Source organism: Etheostoma cragini, chromosome 15 (genome assembly GCF_013103735.1).
Source record: "Etheostoma cragini isolate CJK2018 chromosome 15, CSU_Ecrag_1.0, whole genome shotgun sequence".
In the NCBI taxonomy this organism is placed as follows: domain Eukaryota; kingdom Metazoa; phylum Chordata; class Actinopteri; order Perciformes; family Percidae; genus Etheostoma; species Etheostoma cragini.
In genome coordinates, this window is record NC_048421.1 from 11,834,659 (window position 1) to 11,858,629 (window position 23,971).

The 23,971-nt window shown below is 41.5% G+C and overlaps 1 protein-coding gene across 6 annotated transcripts; it reads left to right on the top strand.

Moving 5' to 3' along the window:
* The first annotated feature begins 239 nt into the window (after window positions 1-239).
* On the top strand, window positions 240-23,971 carry camsap3 (calmodulin regulated spectrin-associated protein family, member 3). Of its 6 annotated transcripts, none has more exons than XM_034893124.1 (18): window positions 240-755; window positions 7,735-7,997; window positions 14,955-15,095; window positions 15,341-15,421; window positions 15,769-15,801; window positions 16,558-16,696; window positions 16,783-16,922; window positions 17,019-17,103; window positions 17,184-17,232; window positions 17,321-17,376; window positions 17,636-17,708; window positions 17,786-19,919; window positions 20,036-20,160; window positions 20,428-20,720; window positions 20,822-20,915; window positions 21,586-21,704; window positions 21,802-21,920; window positions 22,045-23,971. In XM_034893124.1, the coding sequence occupies exons 1-18, from the start codon at window positions 623-625 to the stop codon at window positions 22,342-22,344; spliced, it is 4,377 nt and encodes a 1,458-aa protein (XP_034749015.1). In that variant the 5' UTR covers window positions 240-622; the 3' UTR covers window positions 22,345-23,971. The 6 variants fall into 6 exon arrangements, with proteins under 6 accessions (XP_034749015.1, XP_034749019.1, XP_034749016.1 ...); XM_034893128.1 differs by having other exon boundaries at window positions 17,672-17,708; XM_034893125.1 differs by having other exon boundaries at window positions 17,190-17,232.

Consider the following 23,971-nt stretch of genomic DNA (forward strand, 5'->3'; position numbering starts at 1 on the left):
ACTTCTAGGCTACTCAGAGGGTAATGCACTTTTTACAATACATGTAGGTCACTTTTAGCTGTTTGACGTTTCCAGTCATAGATTCCCTTTAGGCGTTCACCTGTGTGTGCCAGCAGATGAACCTGTAAAGTCACACCACACCTCTACCTGCTGTCTGTGTTCACACAGGGAGATCCCGCCCTCATTGCCTAAGACCAATTTCTATTGGACGGCGGGGTGAGTGAGTGATGCCAGTGAGGAGCACCTGGTAGTCGACGGGGCTCGAAGTGGAGTTGCGTACAGGGAACCGACTAAACAGCAATGCGGACGAAGAAGGACAAAAACAAGGGAATAGTCCGTTTTTGTGTAACGACCCGGCGGATCGGGGCTTTGCTTGGTCGTAAGGCATGATTTAACAGGGGTTAACGTTACGCCTCCAACACCGCACAGAAGAGGACGTTAACAGGCTTGGAAGCAGCTCCGGGGCGGATATTTTCCCGACAAAAACCCTTACCCGCAGTCGTATTCCCAGCCCCGGTCGTGTGGAATACTCAGCTAAAAGAATGATTGCTTGAATATTTTTTATACTGTCTAGTAGCGTTTTTTTTTTGCCAGCACCGCTTTCCATTTTTAAGGACTCGCTATGGTGGACTCTCTTACCATGAGGAAGACTTTTGTGGTCCCAGACATAAAGCCGTTGGATTTGTATGACTCTACTAAAGCAAAAATATGCGCAAGTGTCGGGTGGCTGTTGGCGAAGTCCTACGGCAGTGCAGGTAGGTTTTACTTTAGGCTGCGGGCCTGCTGAGTTATGATGTTATTTGGAGAGGTCGTTTAAAGACCATCCCTATTGTTGACCAGCAATATGTTTATATTCTGGTCTGCAGTGTAGCGAAAAGCACATGCATGTAGTAGGGGAACGAAAGTCTGTGTGTAGCTCAGCGATTTTCAGCACAAAGAGCAGCATATAAAAGGGGGACCATGCACGGCACGCATTTTTGTGACTCTGACACATGTCATTTGTTCTCACTCAGTGTGTGGTCACATTTTATAGGTAGCATGTGTGTGTGTGTGTGTGTGTGTGTGTGTGTGTCAGATAAACGGGCCTCCCTCCTCCCTAGGCCTTATCACGCTAACCCGTTTTGTCGTAGGCTTCAGTCGCATATTGAAGGCTACCGGGTATGTTTTTAATCCGTTTACATAGCTAGCACATGGGGCGTAGATCATTTTCAGTACCATTCTTCTCTTGATGATGGCAGCCCTAGTAGCCAATGTGAGCCCGGTTTTCTTTTCTACAATTCATATACGGGATCCAATAACTGCGTGAGGTTCAGAGTAAAAAAAAAAAGACTTTTATTCAATGGGGGTCTTTTAATATCCTCAGTCAACAAACCTCAAGAGGCGCCTGCAAAAAAAACATCCAGCCACTATGATGGAAACCATACCCACCTAAGGAACTAATTTTGTTCCATTCGTATAAGACATAGTTTTGCCTTATGTTTGAGACAAGGGTTAGAACAGCGTCAGCTTTTGACCCTGAGGTGATAACATGTCTCTTAAATTTTTTCAGAGCTCTATTTGGTAAAGATTAGATCTGGCAAAGAAGATGCCAAAAAAAGTCCTGTTTTGAAAAAGACATGACATGCCCTTTTCATTATATTTTAACTTTATTTTACTAGAAGAACTCACACATTGTCAAATTACAATATTTGAAAAAAACAAAAACATTCTTATTCCTGGGATGTGCATTTAAATAAATACTCAGTTGAAGGTTAATGGTCACAGACTCAGTCTTGGCAAGAAGGAGGTGTGATGTGAACTCTATTTTACTTTAACAACAGGACTTGCGTGTTACACAATCTCAGGCTGGCCTTGGGTCCAGGACTGTGGCGGCTGCAGCCTCTCTGTGTGCTCTGTTTAGCAGCACCTCAACCACGCCCTCTGGTCAAAGTCACTCTCCATGCTAAGATACGGTAATATGAGGCCAAGACTGTGTGGATGTCTAGTTCAATTAACTCTCAACTTACTGAGTTTTCTGCAAAAAGTCAAGATGACATAATCAAGTCCCTTTCCAAAAACTGAAAACAACAGATAGTACAACAGAAGCCAGACCAGGTCATCTGGTCCTCAGCTCTTTCAGTTCAGTTAGCCTTATAATAATAGGCTACATTTTTTTAATCTCTGAGTCTTTGCAATACAAAATGGACTTTCACAAGGACCACACACTGTATACATCTCGAGTCTGTATTTAGATAGAGGAACGTTGAAAATTCAACAGTGTATATTTTGTATAATGGGAGCTTGTAAAGGCCTAATGGAATAAAAAACTAAATAAAACAGATCTCTAGACTAATATAGTTTACCCTAAAATGAATCCATGTGCAATCATGATAATCCGAAAGCTGCTTATAGGCTTGGACTGAAATAACTGTGTTCGCCTGAAAAAAGCTTCTCCATGCTAGAAGCAAGGGAAACAAGTGCAAATACAGTTTTAAACAAAGTCCCTACAAGATTGAGACCCTTGACTTTACCACAACCAACCCATATTGCAAAGTAGACCATGTCCAATAAACACAACAACTTACAACCATGCATAGGCTTAGCATTTTCTCTAAATGCTAAACAAAAAAGAGAGCTGCTGCAATTTTCTATTCTAGCCTCCTTAACAAAGGAAACATAACCATCCTTATGAAAGGAGATCATGCCATCTCCACAATTCCTTGCTCTAGCAATAGACAGCACACAACTTTGGTGTTCCTTATAGACTCTGTTTGATCTGCCCAGTTACTTTATGTTTGGACTCATAATAACATTGTTAAGAACAAGCATTAGATTTCAGTAGCTGTAATTAAAAACTAGTTAGTGCAGGTTCACATATGTCATAGAAGTAAAAAAGTATACCATTTTACACTTGTTTGCACATATGGGTCTATTTATATTTTCAACATTTACTTTATTTGGCTGTATGTATTTAAGACCTGCGCTGTAAATATTTGGCTGCTTGGTACCAAGGCAGTATCTTATGATCTTTTGTAATGCCTTGACCTATATGCAATGTTCTCCATCAAGGTGACATTTAGGATCTGCCCTTGTAGTTGTTGTGACAGATGACGTGACAGATAATATATAAGAGGGACTCAAGTTAGTTTGTACCGCTCACATTGTAGGTTGGGAAATTACTCGTATAAACTGAAATCTACTTAAGAATGATGTATGCAAATTCTGTTTTCAGTTTTGCTTCTAAAAGTACATACTACTTATATAATTTGTGCGTGTTTGCAAGTCATCTGTAAACAACTTAATTACCACTTATGAAATAGCGTATCGCCCAGCTTAAACATTCCTGTTTTGGTCATCAGTCTATTTGGTATCCTCTCCTGATTTTTTTTCATGGCGTGAAACCAAACAACCTTGTACCTGTATGTTTCAAAATGTGTTTCTTTAACATGTTAGCTCCACCTAACTACAAAGCTGCGGAATGATTACTCATCCTCTCCCAATCTTTGTAACTATGGTGAGTCATCGAGGGACAAGGACCTGAGGAGGATGTTGCCTTGCTATTAGTATTTACTCAAGATGTAGAAAGTCCCATTTGTTTAAAATGAAACTCTTCCAGACATGGATAAACCCCTTGATACAGTTACTGAATTGCAGTGTGTTGGAAAATAACATGATACTTAATTGTAAGAGAAGTTTACAACACAGGGAATTACAGAACGGTTTACAAAGATCTGGTTGGGAGTTGGTGTTAGGACACTTCTGTAAGGCAGACACAGAGCAACATAAACAGGACACAAATGTATCCTGCACACTTTCTCCCTCTGTCATCCAGCGTTGTCTTTTTAGTCTCTCAAGTACCCATAATGCAATCACGCTCTTGGTCTATAGGATGTCCTTCTTTGTACACTGGCGCTTTAATGCAATTTAAATCTACTAATGTCATACTAGATCACTGTCTGTAATGATATGTTACAGGATACACAGGACTGTTAGGGATAGCGTATTCATAAATGGACCTGTAAATGTAAAGGAGATGGGAGACACATCGTATGTACAGTGCTTGAAGTGTGCTTTTCCCTTTCTGAGCACATACTGTCAGACATTTGTTCATTACTCAAATGCATACGCATTGTTCGTTTGCATGCATGTATATTTCTCTGTTTCTCAGTTGAAATTAGGCACCGAATAATAATGTCAATCTCTTACAGTCTTGTCTGAGATGTGAGGCTAGTGTTTGTTGGCATTACCATTTCACTCAGAACGTGTAGGATAAGGGTGTTAACGTAGTCCCTTTCACCAGTTCTAGTCTTTGGGGCAACAAAACAGTACCTGCTTTGTTTGTATATGAGTGGATAATAATCCGCTAATGTTTGATCTTTTCCGCCACATGATGAGGATGTTCATAGCTCACAGCCACCAGCCTTATCAAAACACATGTAATGCTAAGTTATTATTTTTGTAAAATGTTCTCCAGAAGTGGCGTAGTAAGGAAAACATTGTTGCTTGATTTTGGTCAGTTAAGTATGCACTTATGCCTAAACATGATGTAGGGGTGGAAAAGGTTGTTGTTGAACTTCCGGCCTGTATGTATCACTTGCACACTTGGTTTAAACTGGCTGATTTCAACGGACCTTTGTTTGGATATGTTTATGTTGCTCTGTGTCTGTTGATTACTGTCAGACACTTGTGGTAATGTCTGTGACATGACCAGCACAATAAAGTAGAAGGACACACGGCTGGCATGGTAATCAGCAATGCAGGGGTCTGTTTCAGAAAGCAGGTTTAGTACTAACTCTGAGTTAGTCAACCCTGAGATGAGGGAAACTGCATTTTCAGTTTCACAAAGGGAGGTTAGTCAAACCTGAGAGAGAAAGTGGTAACTGCAACCCATTTCAGACATCTGAGTCAGTAACTATGGTAACTGAGCCTGTGAACCTAAACTGGTCGGGAGCAGGTTTTCTTCAAGAAACCTTGAGTTTCTGGGACAACCTCTAGCTTACCAGTGGAGTGTGCGCCCCATGTGTGATATTGAGGCCCCGACTATAGATGCATTTTCCTTACCAGATAACTACTCGTTTGAGCGGTATCATTTTTCTTCCATGTCTTATCAGTTATGTAGCCTACGTAACCTTATCCATCCTCATATCACTAACGTCACCCATCGTGGACATGCTCGAAAATCCCAGCACATTCTTTGTGTCTTACTACGTTAATTTGCAAACGACAGTTTTCTTTACAATGTCGTTGATGTGGAGCATATTTTAAAGCCACTGGAGCAAAGCAACGTCAGTAGAGTTCCATGGACACAAAACCAGTAGGGGACATTAAAAAGAAATTAAATCATAATTCTGTTAATGTTTGTGCTGACACTTCAACATGGGATTAGTAGTAGTTTCCTTTTTTGCCCGCAGGATTGCACCTAAAGGAAATACCACTCCAGTTTTCACCAGTAATATTATATATTTTTTAAATATGAAATTAATACACTATATTAGAGCTTACACATTGACTCAAGCAGCAATTTTCTCCCACACCAATTCTCGCTATTTTATTGCAGCCGCTGTGATACTTTTTTAACTAAATACATGTTCAAACTTGCTGTATTTGTGCAAGAGTATTTCCGCCAACCAGTTTATTTGTGGTTGTTACCATGGTGAATAGTAGTATCAAGGCTAAATTAATGCTGCCTTTTTTTTTGTGGCGGTGCACGCGCTTAACTCTTGAGTCAACCTACTCCGAGTTGATTGAACCAACTCGAATCAGCTGTTCTAGAACCCAAAACTCAGTTTCCCATCTCAGGGTAAATCAACTCAGGGTTCAGTGTTAGACTCCTTATACGCAACGCTTGGCAGGACAGAAAGGAGCTAACACAGCTGAACTGACTACAGCATGATGTCATGCTGCATCAATTCCTTGCAATTCAAGCACTTTTAAATGCAGTTTTACATGACTAGATATACTGCGTACCAGTTCTATCTATCTATCTATCTATCTATCTATATATAAGAAAACTGACAGGAAGCACTGAAATGGTGCTGCTCTGTTCTTTCTTGGTTTGTTTTTGTGCGACGATAATATCAACAACAATGTGGCACTGCTGTAGAGAAATTCTCATTTTTCTTTCCTCCTACTCAGGAAGGTAAGAGGCCAGGGTCAGCTACAGCACAGAACAACTACAGGTGGTAGGGATTTAGTCTCTTGGTCCAAATCTCCTCAGTATGCGTGCTTGAACCTCTCTACTACATCTTCCTGCTCACCCACCATGAACGTGTGGTGATGTGGTAAACTTTTTTACTCAGAATAGTAGATAAGGACTGACCCCGTGACCTGTGAAAGGGACATAGGGGCTGTTGCTCCAGTTGAAGCTTGTGTTTTTAGTCCATATATTTCCCTGGAGGTCTATTGTTGTCAACCTTATGGAGGTCACATTTCCTTTTTGCTTGGGCATTGTTACACTTAAAGCTGCAAACTACTTCATTATTTCATTTTTTTTAACATTAGGTGTGTGGTCTTTCTATGGATACCTCAATACATATATGTATGTATATGGCAACCACAGGTTTGTACTCATTTTGTTTCTGTGACGAACAAAGTCATCATTCATGGCTAGACAGGGAAATCATTCTCATATCCATTCCTCTCATCTCACTGAGTTGTCATTTGCATCCTGCTTTGCCTTCTGGGGATGGTTTGAAACAAGTATTATTTATATATAGTGTGTATATATACACATTATTGTGGGAACACTTTTTATATATTTATATTTATATATTATGGTGGGCATGTCACAGTGATTATGGCAGTAAGGTACGCATTGTAGTTCTGGCACACAGGAGCATCTTTACAACAGAATGGACCATGCGGCATGACGGTGTGAGAGACAGAGAACAGGGCATTGCCTAACCTCTGGAGCTGGGCGTTTTGTTTAGTTTTATGATGTCAATGGATCAATTAGATTACTTTATTATGATACATAGTGACACCTCCCTTGTCATAACCACTTTGTTTTTTTGTTAAGCACAATCGTAGACACTCACACGTTAATCCTTTCTCTTTTCAGACAGACTGCTGGTATTTCAGCTTGCCAAGTTTTTACCAAAGGCTAAGACTTATTCCAGTATGTTTGCACAAAGACACACTGCAGAGAAACGAGTTTCACAGAGGGTGTGTCTAGCATATGCTTTTTGGATAATGTTTGCTCCGATGTTATTTACAGAAAAACCAGTCTGAACAGATTCTTCAGCTAGTCACTAAAAGTATGTGCTACAAATCGCCTTAAGACACTTTCTCTAACTTTTGATTGACTGACTTTTGGTTTTTGATGAAGTTGCTTATTATTGCTACTTATATTTACATCATCTTTGTGAATATTTGAAAGAGCAATTTTCACTTAAGCACAAAAATTAAGCAAGGGGTTTAAAAAAAGGGAAGTAACGAGTGGCAGAGCATCTTGTAATCTGCAGATGCCAACCTCTGAGCTCATCATGCCCCCCTGACCTTGATGCTCCGCTCTACTCATTTACGTTAATCTGCCATTAAACCTGGCAGAAAGCAGGTTTCCATGCCAGCTACAATAGAACATGCTAAAGATGATCTTTGACTGAAGAAATAAAGGGACTGTTAATGAGAGAAATTCCTCAAATTTTCGGAACATTCAGCCACAACACAGTGTTTGTTAAATTTTTGCAACCAGTTCTCTTGCCACAATTGCTCCAGGAATGTATTGAACTGTCTGTATGTTTTGTCTCTTGGTAGAGAATGTCCCTGCAGAGCTGCGTGACCCCTTCTACTGCGACCAGTATGAGCAGGAGCACCTTAAACCGCCAGTCACACGCCTCCTGCAGTCCTCGGAGCTCTACTGCAGGACCTACAGCCTATTATTGGGGGGCACCGGAGCCGAAGCACAGCCCAAAGACAACGGCGCCCTGCTGCAGCTCCTCACTCAGAGAGGCATAGTCTCCAAAGACCAGGACACACCAGTTACTGATGCTGACCTTCGACGTAGACCCATCAAAATGGTAACTTTATGGTTCGGTTATGGGAACAGTAAACGCATAGGTGATGACACCGCACCGGTCTCGCATGCAGTATTGTTGGTATTGGCCTGAATGGATTTTATGTTGTTTGGGTAGTATGCTATATGTCTATCACCCAATGGATAAAAGGTCTCCCTTCCGTTGAACAAGATGGTCTACTATCCAGGAGTCTGTAGAAAAGCAGAAGAGCTAGTTTGGGCTTGGTTGTTGATATAGGGGCTTGTTTATGCTTTGATTCTAGAGATTAAAGGACATCAAAAAGACCCCCACTCACTCATTCCTGCCCCCATCCCCACAACGTTGATCCCAGAGGATGAGTGGATCCAGCTGCTAGGACAAGGGCAGTCATGGTGACACAAAGGATGACTACTTTCATTCCAGGGTGTGGGAAGGAGAGAGAGAGTGTCTAGATTCAATAGATGGTTCAGATCAGAACAATGGCTGAACAGTTCTGGTGTAATTTAAGATTCTGTGTTAAGAGAATAATAGAAGTTAAATCAAGAGAAACTGGTTTGTCCTCTTAGACATCGACTATGCTCTCTCTCTCTCTCTCTCTCTCTCTCTCTCTCTCTCTCTCTCTCTCTCTCTCTCGCTCTCTCTCTCTAATTGATATATACTTTATATATAAAAAATAATGATGTAAAACCTACACATAACTACAGTAATTTAAATTTTCAAATTAGGAATTATAATAACCCGAAAGAGGAGAAATGTTTTTGTTTGGAACATTTACTGCTTTTTAGCTTCAGCTGACAACAACTAAAATATTCCTACGAAATCTCCGTCTATACAGATTATTGTTCTCAAACAGTGGAGTATAACTGTATTTACTCGGCCAGATTGGTTCATTCACATACAGGCTGTTTTTTGAAAGCAAAGTGAGGAGTCACCAAGGATCTGTATGGACAGTGTTGTTGTTAGGTGAAAGCTTTTTGCTCCACTGTTGCTGTCTGCTTGCCACTGCAGTCAGCGCTGCTGGCGCTGTTTTGATGATTAGCTTAATTGTATGCTTGAAAAGGTGTGCATACATCTATGCTGTTTTCTATTCTTATATAAACAGAAATTGCTAATTGACCATTAGCATTACAGCCCGGTGATATGAGAGTGTGGATGTTGGTCAATGTAATATTGTGGTATAGCTATATCTGGTGTGACAAAATTCATGTAAATACTGAAAAAGTTGTACTCTGGAACCAGACAGTGGTTCTTTTGTACAGATACAAATGAAAGACACACAAGAATAAAGCTGGTAAGGACAGAAGGGCCTAGTGGTATGCCTTACCCTGTACCTACCTCTATTTCCACAAGTCTATTGACAAATTCTAATAATGTAAGTCTCTTAATATATTAGTCTTTCAAAGTGCTACTATGGTGCGTTGGTTTAATTGTTTGCATGTTACATGCCCCTTCCTTTTGCATTGATTGTAAGGTGATATAGTCCTGCTAGGATTGCAAGACTGCAGACAGGACCGCATACCTGTTATCATACTACCACCTGCACTCAGTTGTGCCATTTTACACCATCAACAAAAAGAAATTTAATGGCAAATATATTTATTTTTTAAAAAGCATGGAAGATTTAAAATTGTAGTAATCAAGACTACATCATTGTCACTTCAGCACCAGCAGTAATGGACTGATGGCACAGTAGGTCTCTTTCATGCATGATGCTACTGTAATTTGTGTGTGAATTTGTCTGCCTGTGTGCGTCTCAGTTTTGGGGGTCCAGGTCAGACCATGGACCATCTCAGCTGTAAATCTCAACCACTAAACTCTTATGTTGGCTGTTGGTGTTAATGCTGCTTTTGCTGTTTGCTGCTTTTGGTATGTGAGCAGTCACTGCTGGGCCCTAGGCTGCTCTGAGCTTGTCTGTTGCTGACTGGCACTAGAGCTACAGTGTGGCAAGCAAAGAAAGTGGGTCATGCTGCAGCAGCATTAGAAGGATGGAGCATCAATGTGGGTCTTGGCCAATAAACGGCTTTGGAGCAGCAGCAATCTGCTGCAGCACTGCTGTATATTAAAGCTTCGCACATCCATGTTAAAAAAGAGGATAACATACTGTGCATGTACATAAAAATATGTTTAGTCAGGCTTGTCGCTGACAGTACTGCCAGTCAATATGCAAAGCCAAACTTTTTTTACACACACACACACTTTTGTTGTTGATAATTCTGAAATTTGGCTCATGTATGAATTCAGGGATCTAGGTTAACTCCAACCCATAAAACATGCCTGTAGTGGCTTGGGTTGCTACACCAGCATCGCTGCAGAGTGCCAATGACCTGATAGTTTTAAACTACACCGTCGGCGCTATGATCAAACTAGGGCAATAGAAAAATTAAAGTTTACGTACCCCAGATAACAGTTTAATAAAAAAAAGAAAAAAAGAAATTGCTTCTTAAATTTTGAAAACTACATTTTGGCGGATCCTGGAACGGGATCGTCAGGGTGGCACATGTACGGAAACGGGGCGGGGAAACAGGATTTTGTGGTTAGGTGAAGTCATCAAATTAATACTACAAAATGAAAGACCTGTTTAGACAATTAAACTAAAAACAATGCATTTTATATGGTTTAATGTGAAAAAAAGCTAAGAAAAAGAATTTGTTGCCATATGGCAACACCATGCAATAGAGGGTTAAGAAAATATTGATACAGTGATCTAGTTAATTAAACGCACAGAAGTATTGATGCATCTTGAACTAGTGTGTCAATGACTCTGCCCCTGCAACTTGAGCTAGCACCATTTACTTTACAGGCCAGGGTTGTCATGAAAGAAAGCTTTGTAGATGGTGTGTGTGCATGCGTGCGTGTATGCGTGTATGTGTCCTGCTGGTGGGGGCCCAGATTAAAGATAATCTGCACAGATTTAATGTCATCATCCACGATTGGTTGATCGTGGTCAACCACCATCAACCATTGGTTGATTATGGGTTGTGACAGTGAATATAATCATCATTTTCCATTTCAAACGTACTGATATGGATTACACTAGAGATGGGGCTAAGCATGTGTTCCCAAAGTGACAAAGTAAGTCATGTAGCCATAATGCAGCTATCCCTCTTCCCGGTCCCCTGTTGGTTTTGGATAGGCACTGACACTTTGTCTTAAATCATACTGCTGTGTTGGCAGCTTTTTGGTCAAGTGAGCATCAGTCAGGAGCTTAGTTGAAAATAGAAGTGGCAGACTATCAGAAATGATAACCATCAAGTTTGTTTTGCTTTGGGCCTTTGCTGATGAGAAGCTAATGTGGAAAAACAAGTTTGCTGTACAGCTATTATGGACTGTTTTTCCTTGCTTAAACGTACATTTTCTATACATATTGTTGTGCTTTGTGAGAACCTCCTGTCTAAAATCCCCTACTGGGGCCCAGACCTACCTGATCCCCTTGTTTGTCTCCCCCTCAGTCACCACCCGGCAGGGAAGGGGGGATGGTGTTAAGTCATATTTCAGACATAATCAGATTTGGCCCTCATCATAATCTCTCTTAATGATCAACAAGATGCCTTTGCCTTCTTTGTTTGATACAGAATAAGCAGGATTTGCCAAATAGAGCCATAAAGATTTCATGTTGATGGGGTCATTTGATGGAGTATTTCTTTTTCCTCCCTCTGTTACATCTGTTTGAGAGGTGCTAACTGTTTGCCTGGCTGGATGTTTCTGAGCAAAGAGCCAGTGCTAAGCCAGGGGCACGGAGCAATGCTGCGGTCAGGCTTGTGTTGAGATGCATTGTGGGTCAGCTGGTTGGTTGTTATGGTGATCTGGCAGGCTCTATGTTGGGTGCTCCTCTCTCCCCCCTCATTAAGGAGACTTTTGATTTAGCTTAGCGAGCTCTACAGGGTCTGCAACGTGAAATCCACCAGCAACCCCCACTTCTTCATTCTGCACTTTTTGTCATGAATCACCCTCTATTCCCTCCTCTGAATGACTACTGTACGGTATGACAACAGGGTTGGTCACCTTTACTAGTTCTGTCATTCTTTCTGGTTCATTTCCCTTTTCCCTCTCTTGTAATCCTGTCTCCTTTCAGATTGTGACAATAGCTCCAACCTATGATTAAACTTGGATGTGGCTAAATGCAAAAATATGTGACTACCTTAAATCACTTGGAGTGTTTAGAACAAAGCTACTTGCACAATTTAGCAGTTTCTTTTGTTCTTAGGCCTCAGAGCCCTGAGAACAGAAAGGGTTGAAATCTAGATCACAAACCTGAGAGTTAAACTGGGGTTATGAGTATTTTTTTTCCTATTTTGATATGCACTCATTAATTGACCCTTGTAAAATGAATGCAATCCAATATAAATGCTAAGCCATAAATTATGACTTTACAGTAATTGGAGATGGTCCAATAACATTTTTTGCTTCCTGATTCTGATACCTGAACTTGCATTTCGGCCAATATCGAGTACTGATCCGATACCAGTGTGTCGTATACTTTATTATGTTTTAACACCTGTATAACACTATCCCTGTAGTGATGTGATATGATTTCTTTTATTGTTGGGCTGGCTCAGGTTAAACTCTTTTGTGAAAAATGAACAAACACAAACCATGAATGTCACAGAACTTTCTTTTATCATCCAATTTGACAATCAGTTATCACAGAAAGAGAACATAAATTAAATATTTAGCGTACATTTTTTTTTTAGGGCTTTATTATTTGGTATTTAATCGGTGCATGAACTCCAGTACTTCCGGATACCAGTGTTTTAGGCGGTATTGGAGGTGATCCCGGTACTGGTATCAGTATCAGTAGTACTAATAATAATAATACTTAGTTTAAAATTGACACTGTCATAGAATTATTAGTTGTTCTGTGTGTTTTCTTTTGCTAGTTGTAATTTTAAACATTGAAAATCAATAGAATAAAATCAATAAAAATGATCTAATGTATCGATAAACTCTCTTTTGTTGTTTTAGACAGAACTCTTCACACATGCAAAACAGTAACTTAATTTGCTCAGGATTATTTTATTTTATACCTCATAATTTTGTAAAAACCATAATACAATATTTTCATAAAATCATAGTATAAAATCTTACATATTTGTGCCCTGTCTTACTGTGTTTTATTATCCCTGTAAGTAATAGGCTCTGAATCAGTCAGATTGTGGCTAGCTCTTTAAAGCCCTAGTCTCTACAGCACGCCATTTCCACGGAACAGACAAGTCATGTCAGACACAAAAGCAGCAGCCCTAGTCACGGCAACAGTGTTGGATGGGTAGGCCAGTCAGGGCCACACAGTTCCCAGTGACTGACTGCAGCACATCCAGAGAGCTTGACCCAATGCTATCTGACAATCCTTTGCTGGCATAGCCTGCCCTGCCTGCCACAGCACCGGGTCTGCCCAGGTCAGCACTTTAACTCAGGGTTGAGTAGGCAGACATGCAGACAGGGCTCATACACGCAGCTGTACCGCCACCAGCACCCATTTAGGGCAACTTAAGAAGTTAGATGAAGAATGTCTGGCCTCTAAAGTGGAATTTGTAAGTAGTTAAAGGGAACAGGCACTGATTTGCACAGATTAGGCTCAAAACTAAAGGTTGAAGCAGTGGCCCCATTACAGGAATGCGTTGTTTGTGACTTGCCTGTCCTCTCTGCTGGCCTAAATTGATTATTATAATAACAAAGAACATGTTGCCGTAAGCCAATTAGGACTGTTGGTTGGCATCTGAAAGTGATACATATGGAAGAGACAAAAATAGAGGGATCATACATTAAATCTATTTACTCTATAGAAAGTTTTTTTTTTTTTTTTTTTTTACATAGAATGACCTCACAGGCACACATTCCCCTCAGTCTTTCTAGCCCTACATACTTTAATGAGCTATAGTCCTTTGCAGGCTTTATAAAACTAGCAAGAACTTTATTTACAATATTTTAGGATTATCTTAATTGCAAGGAAAAAAAGTTATGAAAACCTAGAAAATGACAGAAGGGCTTAATGAATATTGTTAAATAAACCCAAGAATGCATTTATTTGACAATTGTCTGTATAAATCAATGCACTTAAAAGTGTATCTGTATTATTTACTACAATATAGAGGTCAGACATATACAGTACTGTTGCTTGTTGCCCTGTGGCACAAACCAAACACAACTTCTAATGCGCTAACAGGTTTATAGAGTTAAAGCGCTCTCTCTGAGCTGATGATGTTGGCGGTGCATTTTAATGGGCTCTAGCCATTAGAAAGTGATCTGTAATAGTCTCTCAAAAAGTATAACGAAAGACACTTAATATCTGTCAAATAAAAATGCTTTGTAATGTCAAATATGTTGAATAACTTATTATTCAATTGTAGAAAAGTATATCTTCATTAGATGTTATATTCATTATGTTCTCTGGCAAACACATTCATACACCGAAACTACAGAAAAAACATGGAACACCCTCATTTTACGAAGAATACTGTTCATTGTTGTGCTTCCTGGTGATCTAATTACAACAGCTCATTTTGTCCTGTAGTCTGTTGCACATGAGTCATACAGCAATATTTCCCTGTGCAAGAGGGAAGGGAAGCATACAGAGGAGAAGGCAAATAAAGGTAAAGCAGCTGAGGAATGACAGTCCTGGGACACATGTTATCAGAACACAGGCCCATTGCTTATTTAACGACTTAATGATTGTACAAAGGTCCAAAGTTCACTCACATCTACTAACGTGTGTGTTTGCTTGCTGAAAACTCTTGTCAGTGTTTCTGCTGACTCACACTTGCCTTCTGGTGACCTCTAGAGGATGCTGCCGGTAACAATGGTAGCTCTGCAGCAGTTAGAGATGATCTCTGCTCTGCAGTAAACAGTGCCATGCTAGAGCAGTAAAAATGTCAGTTGTCATTGTTGTTAGCTGTATTTGACTGATGCTGTCTGGGCTTCCTGGCCTTTGATGTGAATGGTCCTGCATCTTACAGTTCCTCTCCTTTTCCCATGTGATTGGTGCAGAGTGCTCACCTGGCACTGATAGATGCCCTGATGGCTGTGGGAGCCATGGAGACGGTGACTGCGGTGAAGACATGTGGTTCTGCTGAGCTACTGGGTGGAGCCTCCAGCTGGGAAGATGCTCTGCTTTATTGGGTTAACGGAGTAAGGAGCAAGCCAGAGAGAAATTATACTTCTACAAACACACATCTTTATTTTATCCTGTCAGAAAATTGCTTACTGTTCAGATCTTTCTAGAACCTGTGTTGTGGATGGTCCAGGGCCTGTTAAGCTACATAAATAAGGATGCTGTAATTCTTTGTAATACTGTCTTAGAAAGTTATACTTATAATATATATGTAGATCCATGATATATGTGTGTTAACCATTTTGTCTTTGCATGCTCTCAGTTAAACCAGAAGTTAAGAGAATGTACTGAAGAAGCCCAGAATGAGCAGGCCATTACAGAGCCCCAACCTGTTCAACCCTCTGTGAGTATTGCATTATACATCCAAACACATGATTATCTGTTTGAGATTTTGGGGGACTCAGTTCTTTCTCTCTCTCTTTCTCCTTCTCTCTATTAAGCTCATATTTCTGGTTCAGTAGGCTGCTCATACTCTACAAGCATAACCTGTGTTGGTTGACACAATAAAACTAAGGATAGCGTCATTGCTTTGTCAGCAAGGTTGTCTTGTCATTTCAAGAAAGTACTGTCATCACAACCGTTTCTCTAGTTTGTCTAGTTCTTCCACTGTAGGCTTAATACCTCTCCTTGTGCTCATGTTCTCCATTCCCTTTTTATGCTCTATTTCCTGTACCTCCTCCTTTCTAACAGTGTCCTACTCGCTGGTACTGGAAACTTGTTCCTGTAAGTTCCCTCCTTTCCTCTGCTCCTTCCCCCTGTCCCTCCATCCCTCCAGTTTCTTCATCAAATTTATCAGCAATTATCTGATGGTCAGGTGTGTTTTCTCTCTCTCCATATGCTGATGTGAGAATGCTAGTGTGTATCACATCCTAATCTGCATTAAAGTGCACGTTGCAGCATAAACGTCAATAGGGCGGGGCAATGCTTGTTGACAGTCGAGTGGTGCATGAATCGCAAGCAAGCCTTGAAACCGCCATGTACAACCGGTTCCTCTGGTCCTATGTGCAACAGAGGTGTGTGTTTGTTTGTGAATGGCTATGGGGGTTAACAGAGACAGGCTTCTAGTCAGCTGGTCCCTGCAGACAGTGTGTGTTTGTTTACATACTGTAGTTGTACCTGAAAAATTGTATTCCCCTCTTTTGCCTCCTGAGACTCGTCCCAATATCTTTCAACAAAATCTTCCTTCTTTCTTCTCTGATTAAGTCACTCACTTTGCATCTCCCATTTGTTCAGCATGAGCATTATTTGTTCTTGTTTCTTACATTCATACAGTAAATCTTTTTAATCCATTTTCTGTAGTGTGTCCCGCTGCGTATAAACTTTCAAGTCTTTTGCGTGTCCACCCATACTTTGACGAAAAAAAAAACTGACTTTGATGATGGTTTTAACATGAACTAATTGTGTCAAATACTACAAATTTACATTAACAAAGTACTATTGAGGTCACACTGGAGTACTGATTGTTTTGTTTGTTTTTAGCTCCGCTATAGGAAGGATAAAATACAGTCCAAATCTAAGCCCATCTTTCCAGTGGTGAATGAAATCAAAGACCTGTCCAGTGGTTGTGCTGTTGCTGCTGTCATACATTACTATTGTCCTGGCCTGCTAAGACTTGAAGGTACTAACAAAGATTGAAAACACAAACAGCTTTTTAGTACTTCACATGTTTCTGTCAGTATAACTCCTTTTCCCTGTCTATGTTAGATGTTTGTATGAAGGAGTCCATGTCTGTAGCAGACAGCCTATACAATCTGCAATTCATCCATGAATTCTGTGACAGCTGTCTGAAGAGCTGCTGTCATTTGGCACTGGAGGACATGTTATACACCCCACAGGAGCTTCAGGTACTTACATTCACACTCCTGATCTGTAATCATTCTGATTGATACAAAAATATTGAGAACTGTGTTGTATATTTAATGAATGACTGTTCTGTTTAGCTCAACTTGCTGAGCTTCCTTGCAGAACTGCTTAACTGGTTTGAAGTACGGAGGCCAGAATTTGTTCAGCCAATAGACACGTTGGGTAAGTGTTGCCAATTTTGTGTCACTGTGTAATCCTAGTAGTATCTGTTATAAGGTCTTATTGGAGATTTTCTTTTTCTGTTGTAGATGGATCCACACCATTAACACCAAGTAGCTTGAGTGGCAACAGGTACAGAAGCTCTCTGAATATAATTTTGCCTTTTGTTGTCTGGAAGATTTTCTAGTTTGAACTGAAAGGTTGCTTCTCTGCCTTACAGTACCTCCCCTTCTATCTTCAAGAAGCCTTTCCTCCCCATCTCCTCTCCTGCGTCAGGTAAGATGAAGACAGTGTCCTGTCATCATTGCACAGCTACAGTATTTTGTATATGTTTCTTTTTTTCTTTTATTATTTAACTAAGTGGTTCACCTGTTTCCCTCAATACTTGTTTGTCTTTTAGTTGTGCTTTGTGTTTTCTTATTTCTTTGGCTATGGAGAGTATGTTTTTATTTTGGTTTTGGTTTATGGCTTGATTTGTGCATCCCTGTGTGGTGTGCATGCCTTTACGTGTCTGTGTGTGTCCCATTGTACTCAGGATCTTTGACTCAGTCTACCTCAATGTCTCATATAGAAGGAGTTGGAAAGACGTGGAGCAAGAAACCTCTCAGGTAGGACTTGTATATAAGTACCCTTTTTTTAAATATATTTATTAATATACTTACTCTAGCTTTGTTTTTCTTCTTAGCCGACCTTTGTCAGCAGTATCCTTCAGCATTCCTTTTGGCCTGGACAGTGATGTGGACATTGTGATGGGCAACCCTGTGATAACCCGCTCTGTGAGCTCAGACCAACTCAACCCAACAGGCAAAAACATGACCCGGGCGCCCGTCACCCCTCCTGAAGACCTCAGCCATTTTTTAAGCAAACCCCCTGGCCCCAATGGCCCACATAGAGCTTCCTGGGCCACCCAAACTCCCAGTATCCCAAAGTTGGCAGAGGAGAACGGCCTTGCAGCAAGTGAAACAGGAGAGCTGCCTACCATTGAAGAGGCTTTACAAATTATCCACAACGAAAGCAAGATGGAGCCCCGTTTACACCCTGATGGTGCTCCTGATGGCTTTTACCTCCACTCTCCTGATGAACCTGCTAGTTCTCGACATAACAACAACTTAACACCCATCAGCTTCTCTGCCCCTACGCGCTCAGGAATGATGTACCGGCCTACGAGAGAGTCCAGGGAGCCCACTCGCACTAGAAACACCTCTGAATGTTCACGAGATGATGACTCGGTCTTGAGAGATGGCAGTGTGGACTCAGATGCATCAGAAGACCTGCCAAAGGCCCAGTCCACACCAACCACACCGGCTGCTGGTGCACACTCTGTCAGAAGCAACGGCAAAGAGGTGTCTGATAGTGGTGTAAAGATGACCAGCTTTGCAGAACGCAAAAAGAAGCAGATCATTGAATCTCCTAAAGCCAGCACCCCCTCTTGTTCTTCCTCTTCTTCTTCTCAGATGGCCATGATGTCACAAAAGTCTGAAGAAAGCCCAAGCAAGAGCCCACAACTCAATAATGAGATGTCTGAGCTGGGAACACGCCTTGAAGAAAAGCGCAAGGCTATTGAAGCCCAGAAGAAACGCATTGAGGCCATTTTCGCAAAGCACCGTCAAAGACTGGGGAAGAGTGCCTTTCTGCAGTTGAAGAAGGAGCAGCATGAGGATGAAGGTGAGGGGGAAGGAGTGGATGGGCAGGTCAGCACCTCATCCACAGAAGAAGACCTTTCTCGCTTGACACTGGAAGAAAGACTAGCTCGAATGGAAGAGGAAGAACAGCAGGAACAACATGAACAGCGCCCCTCAGTGGCGGATCTCCGCAATGTCAAAGTAGCACTTCAAATCGACAAACAGGCCAGTCATTCCAAAGAAAGGGCTGGTACGCCAGGAGAGAAGGGCTCTGGGACTCCTGGTGAGAAAATGGTAGCTCCACTAGGGGACTATAACAATGCTGTATCCAAGCTGACTGCAGCTCTTAGCTCTCTGCAAAGTGACATGCAGCGGCTCACCGAGCAGCAGAACCACCTAATCACAAAGAAACCTGTAGATGCCAACAACAAATCCTGGGTCATTCCAGCCAGCCCTAAAACCGCCACCCCAGTCGCTGCACGCATGTCACGTGAAACAACCCGAGATTTAAATTCAGCCTTCTCCTCTCCGTCTCCATCCCACAAAATCACAAACCACACCACTCCTCCTAAATCCCCTAAAGTCCATCGTAGAGCCCAATCTGTGCCCCCTAAAAGCCCCAAACACCACCAAAACAGTCGTCCCTTGGACAATAAGGTCCCAGCCCTGTCAAGGATTATCACCCCATCTAAAAATGTTGACCGCATTCCCCACCTTCGTCGTGTACATCCCTGGCAATCCCAAGACCAGTCTTTGACCTCATTCTCCATTGGTGACTCTGACCGCCTAGATGAGCTGCGCTCATCTGGACCAACTCCTGTCCCCACGACGACAGTGAACCATTTAACAACTCCTGCCGTGACCCCCCGTCCTGCTGCAGATGACGCATTGTCAGTAGGCTCCAATGACGATCATAGTATATTTAGCATGGACCTGGAGGCCGGGCCCTCACATGGTACTCACAAGGAAGGCCTTTTACACGGGGGCTGCAGCTCTGGTGCCCCATCAGAGTGTTCCTTTGAGAGTGACGTCCCTGCAGGGATGGCAAATGGCAAACGCAGTAGCCTGATAGAGATCTCGCTGTCTGCTCTGCGTGGAGATGGGGAGGGGGAAGACCAAGTACCTGACCCTTTCTCTGACTCAATAAGTGACCGGGCAGAGCAAGAGGGGAAAGGAGGGGTGGGTTTCTTTTTCAAGGTAGGTGACTGATTGTTATCACTGTACATGCTTTTCTAAAAATGTTTAGGTCTAGGTTAGGCTATTTGTGTAAGGTCAGTGCATTCATACCTTTTTATTTTTGTCTTTATTATTAGGATGAGAAGGAGCGACCGGAGGACGAAATGGCCCAGCGAAGAGCAGCGTTGCTGGAGAAACAGCAGAAGAGAGCCAAAGACATGAAAAGACGCAAACTTGAGCAGGAAAAAGAAAAAGAATCCAAGTGAGATCTATTTTATATTTTAAATAAACATATCTGTATTTGTAAACAAATGAAGACCGTAGCATTTATTATCGGAAATTAAAATTGCAGTTTTTGCAGCACATAACTGATGATGATGATTTACTGATTTGTTGTCCTGAGTTTAATGAATTACACAAATTGTTGCGATCACTTGTCTGATACATCAGAATCATGTTTTTATCATTGATTTTGCAATGTCAATGTCACACATTAAAAGTTTTACACATTATCTTCCTGTACTTTTAGCAAGCCTCAGTGGATGAACATTGAGGGCTGGGGGAATAAGAGTGAGGACAGACCCCAGACTCCAGGCACCCCTCCAGCATCATGCACCCCGCCAGTCGAGGGGACTCCTCAGCGCAGAGGAGACTTCACTCGGCAGGAGTATGAGAGGAGACATCAGCTCAAGATCATGGAAGACTTGGACAAGGTGCTGAGGCAGAAACCCACCACGGTTCGCGGTGTCAAGAAGCAGAGACCCAAGACTGTGTTCAGAGATGACTCCGTGCTCTCTCATAGCCCTGCCAAGGGTTTCCTGGGTAAATAGTTCTGAAGTTTACCCACAATTAGTCTTTGTATGCCCTCCTTCCTACAAACCTGTTTTTGGTTTTTTATTGTCCTTTCTTTTTCCTCCTTCTAGGCTCCAGGCTGAACAAGGTGTACTCTCAGTCAACCATGAACCTTTCCTCCATGGCTAATGACTCTGGAAGCCTGAGTGTCAGGAAGTCCCCCAGGTAACCTGCACAGTGACAATGGCTTCTATTTTCTTAATACATGCTCGGAAATTGGGAGGCACATAATTCAACCTAAAACAGTGTTCTGATTATGAAGTCCCAAAGATAAGTCTTTAACACATACATGTCCTAAAATATTGACAGCAATATACTGTGTAAGATCAAATTTAATTATTTTCAGTGAAATTAAAATATTTACTTCTTTTATTTTTCCAAGACTGTTTGTTGATTATGTATACGTTATCATTGGTCATCTTTCAAAATGTGTTTGTAAGTATTTTTTCTGCAAGCACCAATTTCCTCCCATAAAGTATTGTCAGAATATTGATATTAAAAGGTTTTCTATATTAGGGGTGTTTTTTTTTTAAATGTTTTTTGTAACGTCGTGTATACTATCACATGGGAAAAGTAACTACATTTACATACTGTGGATACTTTTTTAGTTGAATCATCTTTTTAATCATATCGATTTTGAATCAAATCTTGAGCCAAAAAATCAATATTGAATTGTGAAATTTTATCAATCGTGCCCCTATTCTATGTGTGTTTTTGTATAATTGTATACCAACTATAGGTTTTGTGTTTGCTGTTATCAGGGGCAAAGGTAAGCTCAAGGTCTATAACTCATTTTCTTCACTCACCTCTTTTTTTTTTTTTTTACTCCCTCTAGTCGTTCACACTCTCCCTCTCGGCTAATGTCACCAAGACGTACGAGTGCTCACAATGGAGAGAAGGATTGGGAGAATGGCTCGACTATTTCCTCCCCTGCCTCAATCCCAGAATACACAGGTCAGGGATCTATTCCACACTAAACTAGATTGTGATAAATGAATCCAGTAGGCACTGTTTTGTTGGCTTAATGACATTTGGAACTGCTGTCTTGCAGGACCAAAGCTGTATAAGGAGCCTAGCTTTAAGTCTAACAAGTTCATCATCCATAATGCTATCACCCGCTGCTGCCTGGCTGGCAAGGTCAATGAACCACAGAAAAACAAGATTGTAGAGGTAAGCCATCCTTCTGTGTCAGAGTCCAACAAAAAGGTCCACCCTAACTAGGCTATAAGGGACTGTGATCTCTGTTCTCAGCTGCACTCACCTTGTGTTTCATTTTTTGTCACTCCCTCTTCAGGAAATGGAGACAAGCACGGCCAACCACTTCCTCATCCTTTTCAGAGATACCAGCTGTCAATTCAGAGCAGTTTACACCATGAACCCTGAAACTGAGGAGATGGTACGGCTCACTGGCATTGGCCCCCGGATCATCGCACCCGAGATGGTTGAGTCCATTTACAAGTACAGCTCTGACCGCAAACAGTTCACTGTCATCCCGTCCAAAACTATGTCAATGAGTGTTGACGCCTTCACTATCCCTGGTCACTTTTGGCAAAAGCGCCCTGGAACACCCAAGAAGCTTGGCACCCCCAAATAATGTCAGTTATGGGTGAAGATGGGTAAAGATGTTACCTTTCAGGGAACCAACTCCCAACTTCACTCCTATTGTCCTCTATTTTGGCCAGCGAGGCACTTGAGAGGCATTGCCCTGTTAAACTAGCAGTGTTTTTTGGCCAGTAATTAACCTGGACTCTAAGAACAATCCAGTCAACTATACATGCCAAGAGAAAGGGACAATCACTCACTCATTCAGCCATCTAGTTACAGTTCTCTTGAGGGCTTCTGATTGGCTCCATCTAGACTGTAAAATATAATGCAAATGATTCTGTTTGGATGAAGAATTATCTTCCCCTTGCACCCTGCCTCCTCATGCCTTGCCTTACCCTGCCCTGGAGTCGTTTTTGCAGCTCTTAGGTAAGAAAAAGAGGGGACAACCACACTGCCTTTGCCCACACAGCAGTATTTTGGGCCAGAGTAGTTCCCGCCCCACTCAATTATGCTTGCTTTTCCTTTTGCTGCCTTTTCTTCTTCCAGAGCGCACTCTCTCTCCAGTGTACAGAGACGAGTGTCTCAGCTCTTAGTTCTGATAAGAAATCTTGGCTGAAAACGAACAGCAGGTAACTCTGCTCTCATTTGAATGTAGGGCACACACTAACCACTCATTCCATTCAAGGGTATTTTTGTTGGTTCAGGACCAGAAAATAGTGGGTGGTTCCTCTGGGCCGCACTGGTGGTGGCTACTGTGGTCGTCAATGGACTTGAACATCTAACAACTGCCTGTGCCCCAAAGTTTGCGCTTTCCACTCCATTCCAACTCCTTCAGCTGTAGACATCTGGATGTTTTTTTATACTATTTTGACATGATTTTTTCAATCGCTTCAGCCTTTGAAAGCTGAACAAAGAATGAAATTCATGTGACTTCTTCCTCTTAACTTGCTTTCTCATTTTCAATGTGATGAATTGAGATGTTATCTGAGCTTATCTTGAAAAACAATACTGGAAACATGAAGGAGGGCTTTACCATTACATGGATACAGCTCTGTGTGAAAATGATAATCAATGTTGATTTAATATATACTGAATGCTGATTACTTTGATTTTTTTCGACAATGATTTGTAAAAAGTAAGTTGACCTTTTGTAAGCTGCGAATAAGCTAGCCTGCTGCTTAAGCATTAGTAGATGTATGTTTGAGATAAGAATGAGTGTAGAAGAATGAAAAGAAATGGTCAAACTGTAAACTTTTGTCTAGGGATTGATAAATCCTTTAGGTCACTAGGAGTAAGTTTCCTATTATGATTCCCTGTCTGAGTTTTCTGGATGAAGGATCATTCTGGACTGTAACAGCCCTCATTTTTCCTGCAAAGTCTCAAGCGACTTTTTTTGTGTATAACTGGGGGAATGTAAGATGCTAAAATAAATCAGTTTTTTTGCCAGTGCGTCCATGTTGTCAGGAAAAACACTTAACCCTGCAGTTGCTTGTGATCAGGTTAATATCATCACAAAACATGTAGGAAATTGGCCTTGGGCCACTCTTCTGCAGTCTTTAGCACTACAGCAGCTGCCATGGTGCAGCTGTCTTTCAAACCACTGGCTGCCTCCAACAGATGTGTTGTGTGAATGACATTCCGATACAGATGTGAAAAAAATGTCAGGAGCAACATTT

Coding starts and splice junctions, on each gene's coding strand:
- camsap3 (XM_034893124.1), top strand. CDS start 623: ATGGTGGACTCTCTTACCATGAGGAAGACTTTTGTGGTCCCAGACATA. Junction 17,233..17,320: donor AGTAGCTTGAGTGGCAACAG/GTACAGAAGCTC, acceptor TCTGCCTTACAG/TACCTCCCCTTCTATCTTCA. Junction 17,709..17,785: donor TGGAGCAAGAAACCTCTCAG/GTAGGACTTGTA, acceptor TTTTCTTCTTAG/CCGACCTTTGTCAGCAGTAT.